General features: G+C 38.4%; 2 protein-coding genes and 3 non-coding genes across 5 annotated transcripts; 3 read left to right on the top strand and 2 right to left on the bottom strand.

Moving 5' to 3' along the window:
* Positions 1–134: 134 nt before the first annotated feature.
* On the bottom strand, positions 135–798 carry LOC110835580 (HIG1 domain family member 2A, mitochondrial). Its single transcript, XM_022075926.2, has 2 exons — positions 550–798; positions 135–409 (listed from the first exon to the last, which is right to left on the bottom strand). The coding sequence occupies exons 1-2, from the start codon at positions 698–700 to the stop codon at positions 243–245; spliced, it is 318 nt and encodes a 105-aa protein (XP_021931618.1). The 5' UTR covers positions 701–798; the 3' UTR covers positions 135–242.
* A 394-nt stretch (positions 799–1192) lies between these two features.
* TRNAH-GUG (transfer RNA histidin (anticodon GUG)) lies at positions 1193–1264 on the top strand. Its single transcript has one exon. It is a non-coding gene; the product is annotated as a tRNA-His (tRNA).
* Positions 1265–3348: 2084 nt separating this feature from the next.
* Positions 3349–3441, bottom strand: TRNAY-GUA (transfer RNA tyrosine (anticodon GUA)). The gene is made up of 2 exons: positions 3405–3441; positions 3349–3384 (listed from the first exon to the last, which is right to left on the bottom strand). It is a non-coding gene; the product is annotated as a tRNA-Tyr (tRNA).
* Positions 3442–6178: 2737 nt separating this feature from the next.
* On the top strand, positions 6179–15704 carry LOC110835578 (insulin-like growth factor-binding protein-related protein 1). The gene is made up of 5 exons (XM_022075922.2): positions 6179–6503; positions 8294–8543; positions 13405–13555; positions 14349–14492; positions 14907–15704. Exons 1-5 carry the CDS (start codon positions 6373–6375, stop codon positions 15077–15079), a joined length of 849 nt encoding a protein of 282 aa, XP_021931614.1. The 5' UTR covers positions 6179–6372; the 3' UTR covers positions 15080–15704.
* On the top strand, positions 11247–11337 carry TRNAY-GUA (transfer RNA tyrosine (anticodon GUA)). Its single transcript is given in 2 exon segments — positions 11247–11283; positions 11302–11337. It is a non-coding gene; the product is annotated as a tRNA-Tyr (tRNA).
* Positions 15705–15871: the final 167 nt, after the last annotated feature.

Consider the following 15871-nt stretch of genomic DNA (forward strand, 5'->3'; position numbering starts at 1 on the left):
TGAATATTGGTGGTCATGTATGTGAAACAGTGACACAACATACAGGATGGATAAAAACTGTGGCGTACGTGAAATTGTTCTATGAAATGAAGTAACCAAGCTTAAGGATATAAATCAGTGAGGTACAAATGGTATATGCGTGAGATGCAATATGTTTATGTTACATACATTTTCAGTGCACTATATAAGAATATACATATTGATGTAAGACATCACTTACAGTTTGCAACAACACAATCCCATCATTCCTTGCTGCGTGTCGCACTAGCAGCAATTCCTACCATCATTGCCACAATTGTAAAACCCTGAGCAGCTATTCGTAATCTCATCATGTATTGTGACATCTGATGTCTCCCCTTTCTGAAGCTCCACAAGCCATAAGACAGAGCACCAAATGTTGCCAAACAACCTAAAATTATATGACATTACTTTCAATTAATCATTAATATATGTAAATCTTAAATTAAAATGAACCTTGATAGCTCATTGATTAATATCCAAGCATAACAATAGTAGCTAGCTACAAGTTAGGTTATGTTGTATAAATACCTATAGGAACGAGTGGGTTTTCTTTCACTTTCCGTAGCAACTTATCTTGGGCTGACACATCAGAATGTTGACTATCGATTTCAGTACGAAGTTGTAACCAATCAAATTCTGGTTCTTTCTCGCTTTGACTCTCACTCTGCATACCAGACATTTTCTCCCTAAATCTAGTACTGAATACCAAATTCCTCACAAATCATAATCGCAAACGCCATTTCTTCCTTCATTTGTTGTGCAATATTTTTAAGTTCGTAAATCCACCACAGCAGCGCCTATTGGGATGAAATGGCAATGGAGAATGAAATCAAGTCCTTTTCTTATTGTGTATTCATCATTTTTGTTGCAGGTAAGCAAAAATATGTTTGCGTCGCATATTTTGGCCCAATGCACCAATCATTCCATACTGTTGGAATGTTACATATGCCACGCTGATTGAGAGCCACTTATGTAATAAATGCACTGTTTAATACTAATGTGGCAACAGTAATTCTTTAAAAAATATGTAATAAGACAGGATATAGTAATACACATTTCTTATTAATGAATGAATACACTACACGATAAACAAAATTTTAAGAATATACACTTATATTGATTGAAGATGTAGTATACCTTTCATGTGTTGGCACTAATATCATCCGCAATAGCCGTGATCGTCTAGTGGTTAGGACATTGCGTTGTGGCCGCAATAACCCAGGTTCGAATCCTGGTCACGGCAGTGGTAAAACACTGTCACGGGCGGATGTATTTTTTTACAAATGAATACATCTCTGTTATTTGTATGTTTTCCATTGTTAAAGTAATTTTCTTAAAGCAGTTGACTGAAGACCTTTTTTTCACTGTTCAGGGTTCAATAGCTCACTAATCTATTGGAGTTGCCACTTTAAAGTGGAAGCGGTTTTAAATAATATTGAATAATGATGAGAGAAAGATAGTACCCGTTGCCATTATAGAGATAAATTTGTTAATGCTCCTTACGGAAATAATCACTGTTTATTCTGAGAAATCCATACATACCCGTTGTGGGCAAAATTGCCGATATTTGCACGTGGTACATGTAGTTACCACTGGAAGAAACATACGAGTTTTAATATAAGTAAATTACTTACCAAATGTAATGACCTCAGTTTTGCGAACTAATTCCAAAATGTTCGCCAGTCAGAGAAACTTGGGGAAGTTTTTTTTAATCTCGCTGGTTCATGGACTTTCGTGTAATCAAACTGCGTAATGCTTCATTTGCGTTTCGGATGTTCTGTTAACAGTTCAGGGGCGCTCTTAGTAAACTTTTTTACTTTACTTTGACAGTGTTTGTGTCTATTTGCAGAACACGTATAAATAAATTGTACCATGTGCACAGCCATTCATGTGTTCCTCTTTTTTATAGTTTCCGCTAGAAATACAAACTTTATAAGCGTAAGGATGTTTGGCTAAGAGTGTTTATTTTAGCAGTCCATTTTGGCAGATTATCTGACTTTAACTGCATTTTCAAGGTGATCTTGCAGCAGAGTGTTGATTCAGTTTACTGTGATGTTCCTGGTGTGTATCATAACGTGTATAGCCTATACTACGAACATCTTTCTGCCGTTTTGCTACGGTTCGAAGGGAGATTACCATAAATGGTCGATTAAAATGTTATAATGGGCTGGAATTAAAACCGGATACTGCCGCAGAAACTGTAAATAGTTGGTGAATACTAGTACGGTGGGGGGGGGGGGGGGGGGGGGGGGGGCTCTACAGCCTTGCAAGAGGACGCAAGTAATAAAATTAATCTATGTTTCTCTCATTTTAATTTTAATATAAATTTTGCGACGTTGGGATCTTTTTGTCTGTCTCTAAAACTCGCACTACTTTGGAGGTAGCTTCATTGTAACTTGAAGACGGTGACTTATTTGAGCTGATTATTTTTGTTGTAGAAACTGTAAGGTATTTACATTTCTGGAGCATCATTTGCGTACACAAGCCTATTTGAAACGTCACAGCCAAATAGGCTGTTCTTTTATCTCCATGGACAATAACTTCATTTACGTACGGAGTTAATCCTCCTATTGATTAATATCTGAATAGAACCAAAACTACTTTTAATTCATAGCTGAACCGGATGAATTAAAAATATACGTAAGTCTGGAATTCGTTTAAGAATTTGGATTACCCCTAATCTACTATCAAGAACCTAAATCTTGGTATCCCGTAATGATGGCCTGCTTTGTGTGGTTTACGAGCAGTTACTAAAAAGACGGCATCTCTATAAGAGATTACAATTCATGGAATAGAATTTCTACGAAACTGCTGATTGCACCGAGGCGGTGATAATACCATATGTGTCTAGTATGTGGCATTCCTTTACTAACCAGCCTAATAAAAACAGGAAATTCCGAGATCTTTTGACCTTTAAATGTTGCGGTCTGGATACAGAATCTTCTAACGAAAAACTAAAACGATTTTGGAGGACTTTGGCGTGATGCTGGACAGGAGTTTGGTTGGTGCAACGTCACAAACCAAAGATTTTCTCATCTATTCATTTAACATATAAAAAATTTGAAAAGAAAACATTCTGCTTTCTGGAAGGTGATCCTTCTTTCGTCATACAAAATAGTTAGTTGGGTTCATTGGACTCGGGGATTGAAACTAGTTTTTCCACTGGACAAACTGACTAAGTTGTGTGAATCTCTTGATGACAGGAGCAGAACGAACTACCTGTCAATTTTTTTTTCAGTTTCAAATAAACAGATGAAGGCAAATGTAAAACATTAAGCGTCGTTTTATGTTGATATATTACTCAAATAAAGTTTTTCAACAAAATGTTCCTCTGGGCCGGATTTGAACCAGCGACCTATGGATTACTGACACTCTGTTACCAACTACAGTCCACCGCTCTACCAACTGAGCTACCAGAGGATGTTGATTAATGTTTCTGGCTTACTGATGTTCAACAGCGGTACAGTGTGTCTCATTTGCAGTGCAACATGGATCCATATACGCATGGCAAAAGAAGAAATGTATGTATGATTTGCACGTGATTTCAACTACGCAGTCCGTGTTTATATGGGGGGGGGGGGGGAGGATTGGACAAGATCACCGAAAATAGTGTTGCAAATGTGTAATGTACAGTTTTATGTCAAGTCGCGAAACATACAATGTTTCGTTTACAGCTTGGCCCTTTGCCATGATCAACTTTCGATGTGCGTCGTATTTTGACATTGACCAAATGTCTGGTGGTTTCTTCCATTCAGGTTTTCAACCAAACTGTTTACATTTATTCCTTGTTTCCTACGTATTACAGGCCTACTACGTCTTGCATCCTAAAACAAATTACGGACCTCTTAATTATATAATTTTCTCTTTGCTCTTATTACTAGCCTACCTCTCTTTAGGCGAAAGGAGGGACTGTTTAGTTACAATAGGGTTAAAAGTTGTTTTAAATTTTGCGCTCATCACTACTGTGGCGATCCCTGCCGTCAGATTGTGCAATTTCTTGCCTGCCATTTGTAAATCCACTATGAAACTGCTAACAGCACGCATCAGACACACGATAGAAGGAAGAAGATATATTTCTTTTCACTCTAAGATTTCTTCACCTGAGGTTATTTCATCTCGCAGAGATTTGTGATGCACGGAGAAATGGCAAAAATGTAGTAAGTGCTATTTTCTACTTTGAGACACGTGTGCTTAACATAATTCATATATCAGAGGAGCAAAGCAAGGCACTGAGGCTCATTGCTACAGGTGTTGCGATAACCCCGCACTTTTTGATTTGTATTTTCACATTAAACAAACCAGAATTTTGTAACGAAGTGCAGGCTGAAAGGAGTTCTAACCTCACCATATCCTGTGTACATTCTTACCAAGTACAACGTTGTCAGTGCTTTGAAGTATTTGTATCTACCAGCTGGGAGCATGAACTCAAGGCATAGCTTACCCTGAATTAACTCTTAATCCGGCGAACAGGAAGTCTGAATCAGGATTCGAACCCATAGAGCTTGAACAAAAACAAGTAATGCTACTGTTACCAAAGTAAAGAGTGGTACTGTTGGCTCGTTGGTTGAGATTCCAGTATGCGATATGTTTACCGACAAAATGAAATGAAATTAAAGAATGTTCTGTGTGTTTATATAATCTTGTCTTCCATCTGCAAGGTCAGGGATAGAGGCCAGGGCTCTGTGGCCGTGTCCAGATGTCCGGTTTGGGATCTGATTAGTCCGTTTCTGCTACCAGTCATCTTAAAACACTCGCAACTTGCACTTTGAAAATCAGCTGTAATTCCAAAATAGGCTACAATAGGCGCATAAGGTCTTACTCATCTCCCTGATGATGGAGGCAGCACGGATCTCTGAAACGTCGGTAAACTTCTACCAGACTACAAGGCGCAACGACCCAGAAGACAACCATCTTCAGACTCACCGCCGTGAAAACCTGAAATCCTAAATATTTATATTTTTGCTTCGTACAGTGAAGATGATTTTATTGTAAATATATTTCAAGAAGGTTGTGGTTAATATTAATAACCCAGCACTTTTATTGACCAAATAGCTTTTTCTGTTATTCGACAGGATAAGGTAAAGTGGACCTGGCCCTAGAGCTTTAACTAAGCATCGAGTAAAAATAAATGTTATTGGTCTCTGCCAATTTCTCCGTCGCCTTGGCTTTTAACGTGACAAAATGCGACGGATACGACGTTTGATACTCCAATTCTTTCACATTTTATATCAAACATTTCGAAACTGTTATCTTTAAACATATTTTGTACTTTGCAAATTCGCACCCAACCCCCGTTTACAGTTTAAACCAAATGGCCGATTTTTACGCGATTAGGGACTATACCAACATCCTACGTTTAAATTTCTTACAGGTGGTGTTAATAACATGGACGCATCATCAGGGTGATGATTGCCCTGATGATGGGGGCATCGAGGACCTCTGAAACGTCGGTGAACTTCTACCAGACTACATAGCGCAACAACCCAGAAGGTAGCCATCTTCAGGAAAGTATCATTTACGAAAAATCTACAGAACACTCTGTTTACTTGAAGCACTTTATTTTTTCATACACATTTCGTTCTGTATCAGAGAACATCATTCTATCATATGCAGGAGTACTGTGACCGGCATCTTAGCACCTTATCATGGTATCCTTCAGAATATTATATATTGTTTCTTCATTTTTTAATTTCGGTCGTAATTCTCACCATTTCTTTCCAAAGCACTAGAAATAATATTTACTATTTGTTGCTTTCTGTATCTAACGCAAGCCCCTGCTGGAAATGACGATTCTAACCATACAAAGGCTCAAATAGGTAACATTCTATTAAAATCTGAAAGGTCCTGGTATCGGTTACTTTCATCGCAGTGAGCTAAGCATAACATCAGTAATTTACAGCCAACCAAATCTGAAAAGAATGCCTAGATATGTATTTGGGAAGTATCCTGCCCGAATATCGGCCGTGTTACCGGCTAGCCTGTCTGATGTTTTGCTTGTTTTTAATAAATCTCTCCAGGCACATTGATTATTTCGTAGGATATATAACGATATTGTATCAGCTACAGAGTTTTATTAGCGCTTAAAATGATCGCAAATATATCCGTGATTTATTCCAGATTCTGTCCCGGATTTTTGTGGAGTGAGTGAGGAAAATGATAACCATTATCGGTCGTTGCTCGTGTCCCGAACGGTGTACGCCCAGAATACACGTCAGATGCATTACAATGAGCTAATTTGTTCCGTGTTCAAAGAGTTGTTATTTCTCTTGGATTGGTCTGAAGCGGAGCGCCCCTCGATCACTGCTCCATCTGTGTTAGAAGAGAATCTGCTTTGCTCATCTGTACCGGGTCATGACTATATTAACGCGTCAGCTAGAAGCGCAATCAGTTCACTGGAGACAAAGCTGCGTTATGGATGGGACGGTAGCTGTGCTTCTTTTAACAACTCTTGTTTCCTGCACCTCGTCGATTAGGATCGACAGGTAAAACCTCAACACCGAAACTATTGGGTTAACCCTTTAAAGCCCTTGTATCCCCAAACTGTTTTTAAAGTCAACAAGTCTGCATTTTGTATTCGTATTGATCTAAACAGAGATTGTTTTTTTTAAACAGCTTAAACGAATTTGTCTTTTTCGTGGTGAAGTGTTGTTTTCTTTGCGGTACGGAGTGAATTTTTGTGTTATATAGATTAACTCCGGCTTTAAAGGGTTAATAAATAGCTTTACATTTAAATTATACTCGGGCAGTAGCACGCAGTTTACAATCTTTAAATAATTACTTGGACATGTAGCACGCACAGGATAGATGAGAAATGATTACAGGATTTTAGATGGAAAGTCTCACAACACGGAAGACCTAGTAGTAGGTGGGAGGACTATATAAAATGAATTTTAAAGACACGGAATGTAAGGTTGTGGGCTGATTTTATCTAGATGAGGATAGAGGTGGCGGGTCGTGAACGAATTATTTATTCTGTTATTCTGTATGTCACTGGAAATACCCGTTGATTATGTAAAAAATATGTTGGTCACAGTGGTCGCGCTGTCTGAGGAGTGGGCCTCGATTGCTCAGACACTGGGATCATGGGTTTGAATCCCACACAAGGCATTTATGTTCGTCTTAATCTCTCTGTGTTGTGCTGTCCTGTGTATGTAGAGGACTTTAGATGGGCTGATCACTCGTCCAGGGATCCTACGAGACGTATAAATAAGCTAAGAAAGCTCCCATTCACATGTTCTTCCCTTCACTCAACACTGGTAAGAAGATTGGCAGAGGGGGGGAGACCTAGACGTAGATGGGACGATACTATACATTAATGTTAAAGAAATATATAAAGACGTGGACTGGATCAAACTGACTCAGGAAAGGGTACAGTGCACAGTTTCTTGTAAACAAAGCAATGAACCGTCAGACGGGAAATACATTGAGCATCTGACCGACTATCAATCAACTTATCAACAAGGCCTATTTATGGAGTTAGTTACCAGTGTTTTCAATGTTTATTTATGTTCTTAAACGATTTGATTCCTAACCTGTTTAGCACAGTATGTGCGTTGCGGAGAAGTGGTTAGCATTCATGCATCATATTCGGAATATCCTGGGTTCAGCTGTCAGCCCTAGGCCGGATATCCTGAGAGATGTGTCATAGTTTTTCTCAGTCCCTGCATGCAAATGCTAGGAAAGAACCTTAAAATAGGCTTGAACCGTTTTCTTCATCATATCTTTTCCAGTTCGTTAATTATCCTGTCGTTCGACGCTGCAGAGACTGAGATACTGACAGCGTCGTTAAATAAGCCACACTCTAGTATGTTGCGCCTTCTCACGCTGAGGTCAATAATCTGACGTCCCACATTCATGTCACTAATATTATCATTTTGTTTCGTACTCTGTACTCTGTCCTCTGTCTCACTGGCTTGAAATTAACAAGACTGGAAAACAATACGTAGTTTGTGGTTTTACTCCTCATTCAATCAGTGTAAATCTACTGGTGCAGAGTGAAAATATCAGAGTAGCCGGAGTTAATCTACATTCATGTAAGAAATTAATAGAATGCACAGTCTTGATGGGCAAATCTTTTCGAGGACGACAACTCGGAAGACAAAGAAGGAAGTGCGATGATAACATTAAGATTGATTTTGAAACTGCTTTGTGAGGACGGCAGGCGGACAGACCTGGCTCAATATTATGTCCAGTGATGGTCTTTGGTATTTGTGGTGTTTTAATCTTCATGATCTCCCAGCAGCACAGCATCAGTGCTCGTCTTTTGTTACAGAGGTGGGGAGTTCCTGAGCAGAGATTGCCCGAAGTGCATTGAGGAGCTTTGCCCTAAGCCAGGAGAAGACTGCCCGCAGGGGTTAGTGCCCGACATCTGCGACTGCTGCCCGCAGGGGGTGTGCGGTTTGGCTGAGGGGGACAAATGCTTCAACGCGTCTCTGTTGGCCGTTTTGCCCCCCGAGAACAGGAAGTACAGACTGTGTGGCGCCAACCTGCACTGCCTGCTCAGACCTGATCTCACCTCCAGGGTGAGTTACGTCAAGTGTCTGTCAACCGGTGGTACGCGATTTGCAAATTCTAGTTAGCGGTCAAGCCTTGTCTCCGCCCCGGATCTTTGAACTGGAATTTGAAGGCGTTTGATGAAAATTTGCTGCTGAAGTTCACAATTTACGCAAAAATTAAATCAACCAATCTCATTGATTAAATAGCGGCATGTTAATATTTTAGGGTAACATATCGTGGTTTTTCGTGTGTTATTGTCACACTCTCCCACCCTCTTACCTCAAAATCTATTCTAATATTCTCACATCTATGTCTAGGTCTTCAAAGTTCTCTCTTTTCTGCAGGATTTCCAATAAGAATTTCACATTTTCCCTTGTGTTTACACCTGTTAGTAATAATTAAGTGTGTTGATATTTCTGCTGTATAGTTTAAGACAAGATGACCAGTGAACAAAAAACAAAATATATGAACCATTGTCAGCAACAAAGAAACACGCACATTAAGTGATATCTTAGGTTAAACCTATAGTAAGAGGGGCATCACCTCTCCATTATGTATTCATTTTATAACTATATGCTGTAAAGCCCGTAAAAGCTGCCTTAACTCTTGACATCAATGTGTTACGGTATACAAATTTTGAAGATGGCTGTCTTCTGGGTTGTTGCACCGTGCAGTCTGGCAGAAGTCTACTAACGTTTCAGAGGTCCGTCATCAGGTCGATCGCCCTGATAATGAAGACATCAAGGACCTCTGAAACGTCGGCAAACATCTACCAGACTACTTGGCGCAACAACCCAGAAGACAGCCATCTTCAGACTCACCGCCGTGAAAACCTCAAATCTACTTATACAAATTTTGTTCTGCCAAGTTCATCGTTATACTTGAACTTATAGTCATTCTTAGACAGTGTCGCCACGCAACATGTGTTCATACTTTCAATTAAAAACAGATGACAGTTTTTTTATTTTTGTTTCTCGTTTAGTGACAGATGGTCTTTTGCTTTTGTAGTACGAATTCTTTCGTACGATTTTTATCAAGTTCCGGTGGGAATAAAAAGATCCCTGGTATATTAACATCGCCCATTGACACTGTACGCATTAAGAATAGATTATAAAAGTATAAAGATGTCAGGTATTATCCATCGTATTAATTGGATAAACGTGGTTACCAGAACAAGGATCATCGTCTTTATTCACATCGCCGCGAAGGCCTCAAATCTTACTAAGTGAGGCATTTATTGCCTGCAAAGACGATTACTAAATGCAACATATGTAACAGATGTGTGGACTATTAAGCTTGTATGTACGTTCATGTGACTCAGCATGGCTTGAATAAAATAACGCGTTTCCTATTTGCCCGGACTCACGTTTTGTATCCAAACCAGTTTGACTGTTTTCTGTGAGATGTTCCTTGAAATTTGTCTAAATGACTTTAATTTTGACCAGTGTGGGTTCGCTCTGTTGTACACGATACTAAAGTTGAATTAAACGAGTTTATCGTGAAGAAAATAGGCACGTGATATAAAGTATAAACCTCTATGAACCTCATAACAGAAGTTCCCAACCCGCAGTGTGTCAGTGTCTCTTGAGCGGCCCGCGTGCCTTTATTGTAGTAGGCCTACTATGAGAAAACATTCTTTGGTAATGTCGTCGGTATTTAACAGTTGCTATCACTGTAAGCTTGATGAAGAACGGGACCTCAACCGGGGACCTCTTGAATATGAGGCAATAGTCATAAACACTCGGCCCCGATGTTAGCCTAGACATGACGGCATGAAGGCGTGTTGGGAGCAAGGAGGTAAACCAGCATTACGCATCTCGGTGATTGGTTAGCTTCGAAAGAGACCCCGAGTCCTGAGGCTGGATGGTCCACATAGCCCATCGTTGGCGAAGAGAAAATTCAAGGAACTCTGAATTTTATCAACAGATTGTTTATGGATTTAGTATGATTTACAGAATAACGTAGATTATTTCGGTGAACATCATAATCCAACCTGTATTTTGTGGAATCGTATTTTCTTTGAAATAGGTGGCGAATTTCTGAGTATCGCCTAGTTAGGTTTTGTGCTTCAAAGGTTTGAATTAAGTATTTGAGTTCTTAGGAATATCTCAGTTTCTGTAATTTAACCGAATCTCTGAAGTTTCTACCCGGTCATGTTGCTTTTGAACTAATCGTTTCGTTGAAAATTATGGATTCGGATTTACGCAAGGACATTCTTGAACTACTGACCTTACACCCACTGTTATCTGCTTTAGCAGTGACCTATTGCTAGGTCTAATGTACGTACAACAAAACAACTATTTTACAAACTGTCACCACGTTTTTACAAACTGCTTACTGCAGTGTTTTATTTCATGTGAAGGCTATTAAAACGTATGCACTATCTCATACGAATCTTCAAATGGCGTATATGGCTTGTTTTCTTATGGCTGCATTCTTGTAGGCCAAGGATTTGTCGAAGATGCAAATTTTTGGCCGTGTGTCGTTTCGATTTTGAGGTGTGCCTTTGACAAATGAGTGTGCCGCGGGTGAAAAATTTGCTGAACACTGACTTAGACCAAGGAAGTGAGGCATCGCAGTCAGAGGAAGATCATTCGACACAGTTTCGTTCAGTCTATTGGTGTAAACATGTCTGTTCGTACGCACCGTAGCAACTGGTAGTAAAACTTGTTGGACTTACGTAAGTGCACCTCCAATGCGTACTGGACAGAAATGAAAGTGTATCAGTGCCTCTGGTAGCTCAGTTGGTAGAGCGGTGGACTGTAGTGGTATTCGATGTTAGTAATCCATAGGTCGCTGGTTCAAATCCGGCCCGGAGGATTGTTTTTTTTTTTAATGACAAAAAGGTGCTATCTAGACTTATCACTTCACGTGCCTATGTTTTAACTACAACTTCAAAACAGGAATCATGTTTTCTTTAACATGTAATGCAATATCGAAGTCTACAATGTTCTTCTGTTTTGTGTATTTCAAAACATGACTCTTACTCGTTTATTAGTTTCTTTGTTTCTGTATTTCATATGTGTGTATTTAAGTGGACGACCATGTTTTGCCTTCCTTGCACGCGACTAAATGTTGACCTCTTGTATTGCAAAGAAGAGATTATAAGTGGCATGAATAGCTTTAGAACAATTTGAACCTGCAACTTAATGAAATTGTCTTTGGTGCATTTATTTTTCTGAATCTTGTTGCTGTTTTGAAATGAACGAAAATCTAGTCTTGAAGCTAGAGACTGCATACCTCAGTCAGACAAGCTTATCTTCCGCCCAAATTTTGACCTAGGGATTTCTTCCTACAAGAGCGATAATCTTACCACTGGCATTTTCGGCAACTGAAAATGGGCCTCTGGACTATACCCCCAGAAAAACGTCTTGAGAGGAATGTGGTTCAGTGTTGTCTGCCTTTAAGCTTTTTCAAACTTTTATGCTTTCACATCCATCATCTGCCACTCAGGACCATCGCATGACTTCGGTTACATCTGTCGCATCGAGGCCTTGTGAACATTTGTATGTGCTTCTAGTGGACAGTTTTGCTCTGTTTTTCTTTTGGAGACGATAATCTTGCCAAGCAAAAGAACATCAAGAACAGCTTTAAAATAAATTAGTTGAGCAAGTGTTGTGGACTTCCTGCCATTTCGCAAGGACATCTCGCAGCCTTCACTTACCGTCGGCTTATCTTTGCAGAAACTTGCCGTTGCTGACTGCTCTTGCTTGTAGCCACAGACTATGTGGGAACTTTTTAAGAATTCCCCTCCCCCCTTCTATCACCAAAACGTTGAAAGTCTCCCACAAGTATCTAACTACATGGAGCTTATTCTTTGAGAAACTGGTAGTTGTTTAGTTGGACAAGACATCCCCCGCCTTTTGTGGAATTTGAAGGTTCATTAATGTGTTCACAAGGACCAGCCACTGCATCCTGTCCTGAGCCAGTTAAATATAGTCCACATCCTTGAACCTGTTCCTGAATTTCACTTTAAATATTACCCTTCCATTGTTGCATAGGTCTTCAATGTGGTCTTTTTCTTTTATGTTTTTCTCATCTTGTCCTAGATTTGATCACTCTGAATTATTTGGTGAAACTCCTCATTATGCAGTTGTTACCATCTACTGTCATCCTGTTTTCTTCTTACAGGGTCTAAATGTTATCATTATTTTATTCTCAAATAATCCAGGTTTGAGATATTGGCTATAATGCCGGAAGGTTTTCCTCAGCTATCCAAGTTGAACTTCAGGATAGTTCCACTATCTATTTCTGTCCTGTCCTATTCAATTCACCATTCATGTCTGTCTTCTTGTTCAGTCGACAGTAATAATTTCAAATGAAACATGAGGAATGGGACATAACATTATTAATATTGTGTGTGTAATTGGCTGTTTTTGTCCATGTAGCGGATAATTTTATTGTTTCATGTATTCACTTTTGTGAAGCCTCAAAGTTAGTGCTGGGATAATCATTTTATACATGGGAGACCAGTTCATTGCGAAGCCTCTACCATCATACATTTAATGATATTGTACGGCTAGACATGTAAAGATAGTATTAAAATATAACTTAAAGAAGTAGGGTGTGGACTGGAATAATCTAGGTCAGGATATAGACCTATTGCGAGGTCGTGTGATCATGGTAATAATCTTTAAATTGACTAATTGAGTGACTAGTAAGTCTCAGAAGGACTGTTATCCATGCAGTTAGTTACATAGATACCTATTTAATTATTCTGACGTATCCTAATAATAATAAACAGATCATCTGATTTCATTAGCCAAGAAGAACAGATCTGTGCTTAATCATTGAAGGTTTTACATGGTGGTTGGCCACGATGCAAAATGTCATTTTAGTTACAGGACAAAGCAGAAGTACACATCTATTTATTATATTCTTTCTCAGGATGAACCAGAAGCACTGTGCTTTTGTAAGGAGACACAAGCAGCTTGTGGTTCAGACAACAGGACATACGAATCCGTGTGCCAGATGAATGAAGCGAGTGTAAAAAGTGGCAATACTCTGTACTTGAAACACTGGGGGCCTTGCCATTCAGGTAAGATGCTTGAACACTCATTCTTGCTGTTTTAGAAGAATATATTATTTCTTTAGATTTTGTTATTTGGTGGAGGTTATGATGGGTTTGATATGTATTTTAAATGGGATAAATAAGAAATAAATACAGAGGTTTGGTGATTAAGTCTGTTGGAAAGTGATTACAAGTTTTGTGGTGCAAATAAAGATTCAGATTCCTTGTGGATGTTACACAGCCCTCCAAAGATTTCAGTTTCCATAAACAAGAGTTTTATGAGAGAAACACGCTTCTAAGGTGACATTAGAGGTTGGTTGTTCAATAAGCCAAGAATATTAAAAGTACCATAAAGCACTGAACCTACCTGACAGCTATATTTAACCTTCAACACACAGCATTCATGTCTTACGTATGGGAGAACTGTGCCAAGTTTTAGGCAGCTGCTTGGTCTTAATTATATAGCCAAGTCAAGCTTGGTGTAAGGACATGGTTAATTGTAGGTTTTAGTAACAATAAAAATAAAGTACTGGAACAAGTTTTGTAAGAAAAAATGCACAGTAGTTGTAATTTTGCAATAAAACACTCCCAAAACAAACACAAACTGTAGTAAAGGAAAATTTGAAACACATACAAACCCTATCTGATAAGTTACTCTAATTATTTTGTGTTAAGAATTGCCTCTTATATTAATATATAAAATAGATATCATAGGAAGTAGTGAATATACACAAAGGAAAAATGAGCTTTGGTGTACAACAACAAAATGGCAGCATTACCACAGAAATACTAGCAGTGAAATGTGTTTATTTCTTTGTAGTCCCATGGATCACTTCAGGCCCTGAAGATGTGGGTGGTTCTCTGCATCAAGGCTTGGCACTGGATTGTGAGGTTAAGGGCTACCCTATTCCTGGGGTCCATTGGGAGTTCAAAGCAAATGATGACAATACCATAGTTCTTCCCAGTAAGTTGCTGTACTAACATTCTGTTCCATAAATTGTGAGGGAGTCAGTGGATGTGGGACGGAGTTACTAGACTAACACCATGAAATCATTCCAGTAAATATATATAAAAGTAATTTTACAGATTACTTTAAAAATTTAGTTTTTATCTCTGACTGCAAAATACTACTTATGGGTTCTCCTATTTATTTAAAGAATGAAGATACAAAGAAAGATGTTATGATTATTAATTTAATAATTTTACATTTACAGAATAGCATTTTGATAAATCATGCCTACTTTTAGGAACGTGTAAATTAGTGACTGATTGTATTACATATGCAAAAACAGGTGGAAGGTACTGAATAGATAGATAAACAAATACATGAACTCAAGGCATCTATTAATTTTCAGTGTATATTTCGTAATCATTTTAGGTGATGATCTGTATGTGGCAGTGCAGGTGAGGGGTGGACCGGAGCCTTTTATGGTGACATCATGGGTTCAGATAGTGGATTTAAGGCCCACAGATACAGGAATCTATACATGTGTAGCAACTAACAGTGAAGGAGAAGCCCGAGCTTCAGCCAAAGTCGGTGTCAGAGGTTGAGCTTGGTTATCTCAGCACTGAATTGACACATTTCTTTATATTAATTAGCATTTGAATGTATTTTGTAGAACGTACCTGATATTTCTTCATCATACAGTAATATGTAGATTAGATTTTGATCATAATGTTAACCCTTTCACTATAAAGAAAAAGTTTTAACCAATTGTCAGAATTTAGAATTGTATTTCTGAAATAGTAAGTTAATATTTAATATTATCTTTGAAATTAATTTTTAATCTATGACACTGATATTTCGCATGTCTGCTTAGATTTTGTGACATTCTGGGTAAAATGTTGTGCAGTTACCAATATTTTAATATGAAATTGCTAACTGATCCTCACTTCTACCCTTAAGATGGAGACAGGAATTTCTGCCAAATCATTGCTAATCATCTGTGAGTCTACAGAGTGTCAAAACCAAAAGGAGTCCTTATTGAAATCTACACTGCTAAGAAAACATCAAATATCTATAATCCACAGAATGTGGTGCACAGTGTACTTTTCCACGGAGCAGAAATTTGTTACCCATAACATTTACAGGGTTAAGGATTCATGGAAGTATGGTAGCACAAGTTCTATATTTGTATGATTTATACTTTTTCATCAAATAAATTTTAAAAGCCCATTAGTGCTTGTTTATGTGAACAGTCCTGTTAACTTGGATGAAATTGCCTTTGTGTATATATAGTGTAGTTGTTTGTATCTGTACCAGTTTCCTCTTCCTATATTTACATAAAACTTTGAAGCATTTTCCTCTTTAAATAATTTGCTAACTCAATTATATTTTAATAT

Source organism: Zootermopsis nevadensis, unplaced genomic scaffold (genome assembly GCF_977971745.1).
Source record: "Zootermopsis nevadensis isolate Lab colony 2312 unplaced genomic scaffold, Znev_1.0 Znev_ptg000008l, whole genome shotgun sequence".
NCBI lineage: Eukaryota > Metazoa > Arthropoda > Insecta > Blattodea > Termopsidae > Zootermopsis > Zootermopsis nevadensis.

Excerpts from the sequence above, each read along its gene's own strand:
- LOC110835578 (XM_022075922.2), top strand. The coding sequence starts at position 6,373 with ATGACTATATTAACGCGTCAGCTAGAAGCGCAATCAGTTCACTGGAGA. Across the intron at positions 6,504-8,293 it reads TCGTCGATTAGGATCGACAG|AGGTGGGGAGTTCCTGAGCA; the intron begins GTAAAACCTCAA and ends CTTTTGTTACAG. Across the intron at positions 8,544-13,404 it reads GACCTGATCTCACCTCCAGG|GATGAACCAGAAGCACTGTG; the intron begins GTGAGTTACGTC and ends ATTCTTTCTCAG.
- LOC110835580 (XM_022075926.2), bottom strand. The coding sequence starts at position 700 with ATGTCTGGTATGCAGAGTGAGAGTCAAAGCGAGAAAGAACCAGAATTT. Across the intron at positions 410-549 it reads AAACCCACTCGTTCCTATAG|GTTGTTTGGCAACATTTGGT; the intron begins GTATTTATACAA and ends ATATAATTTTAG.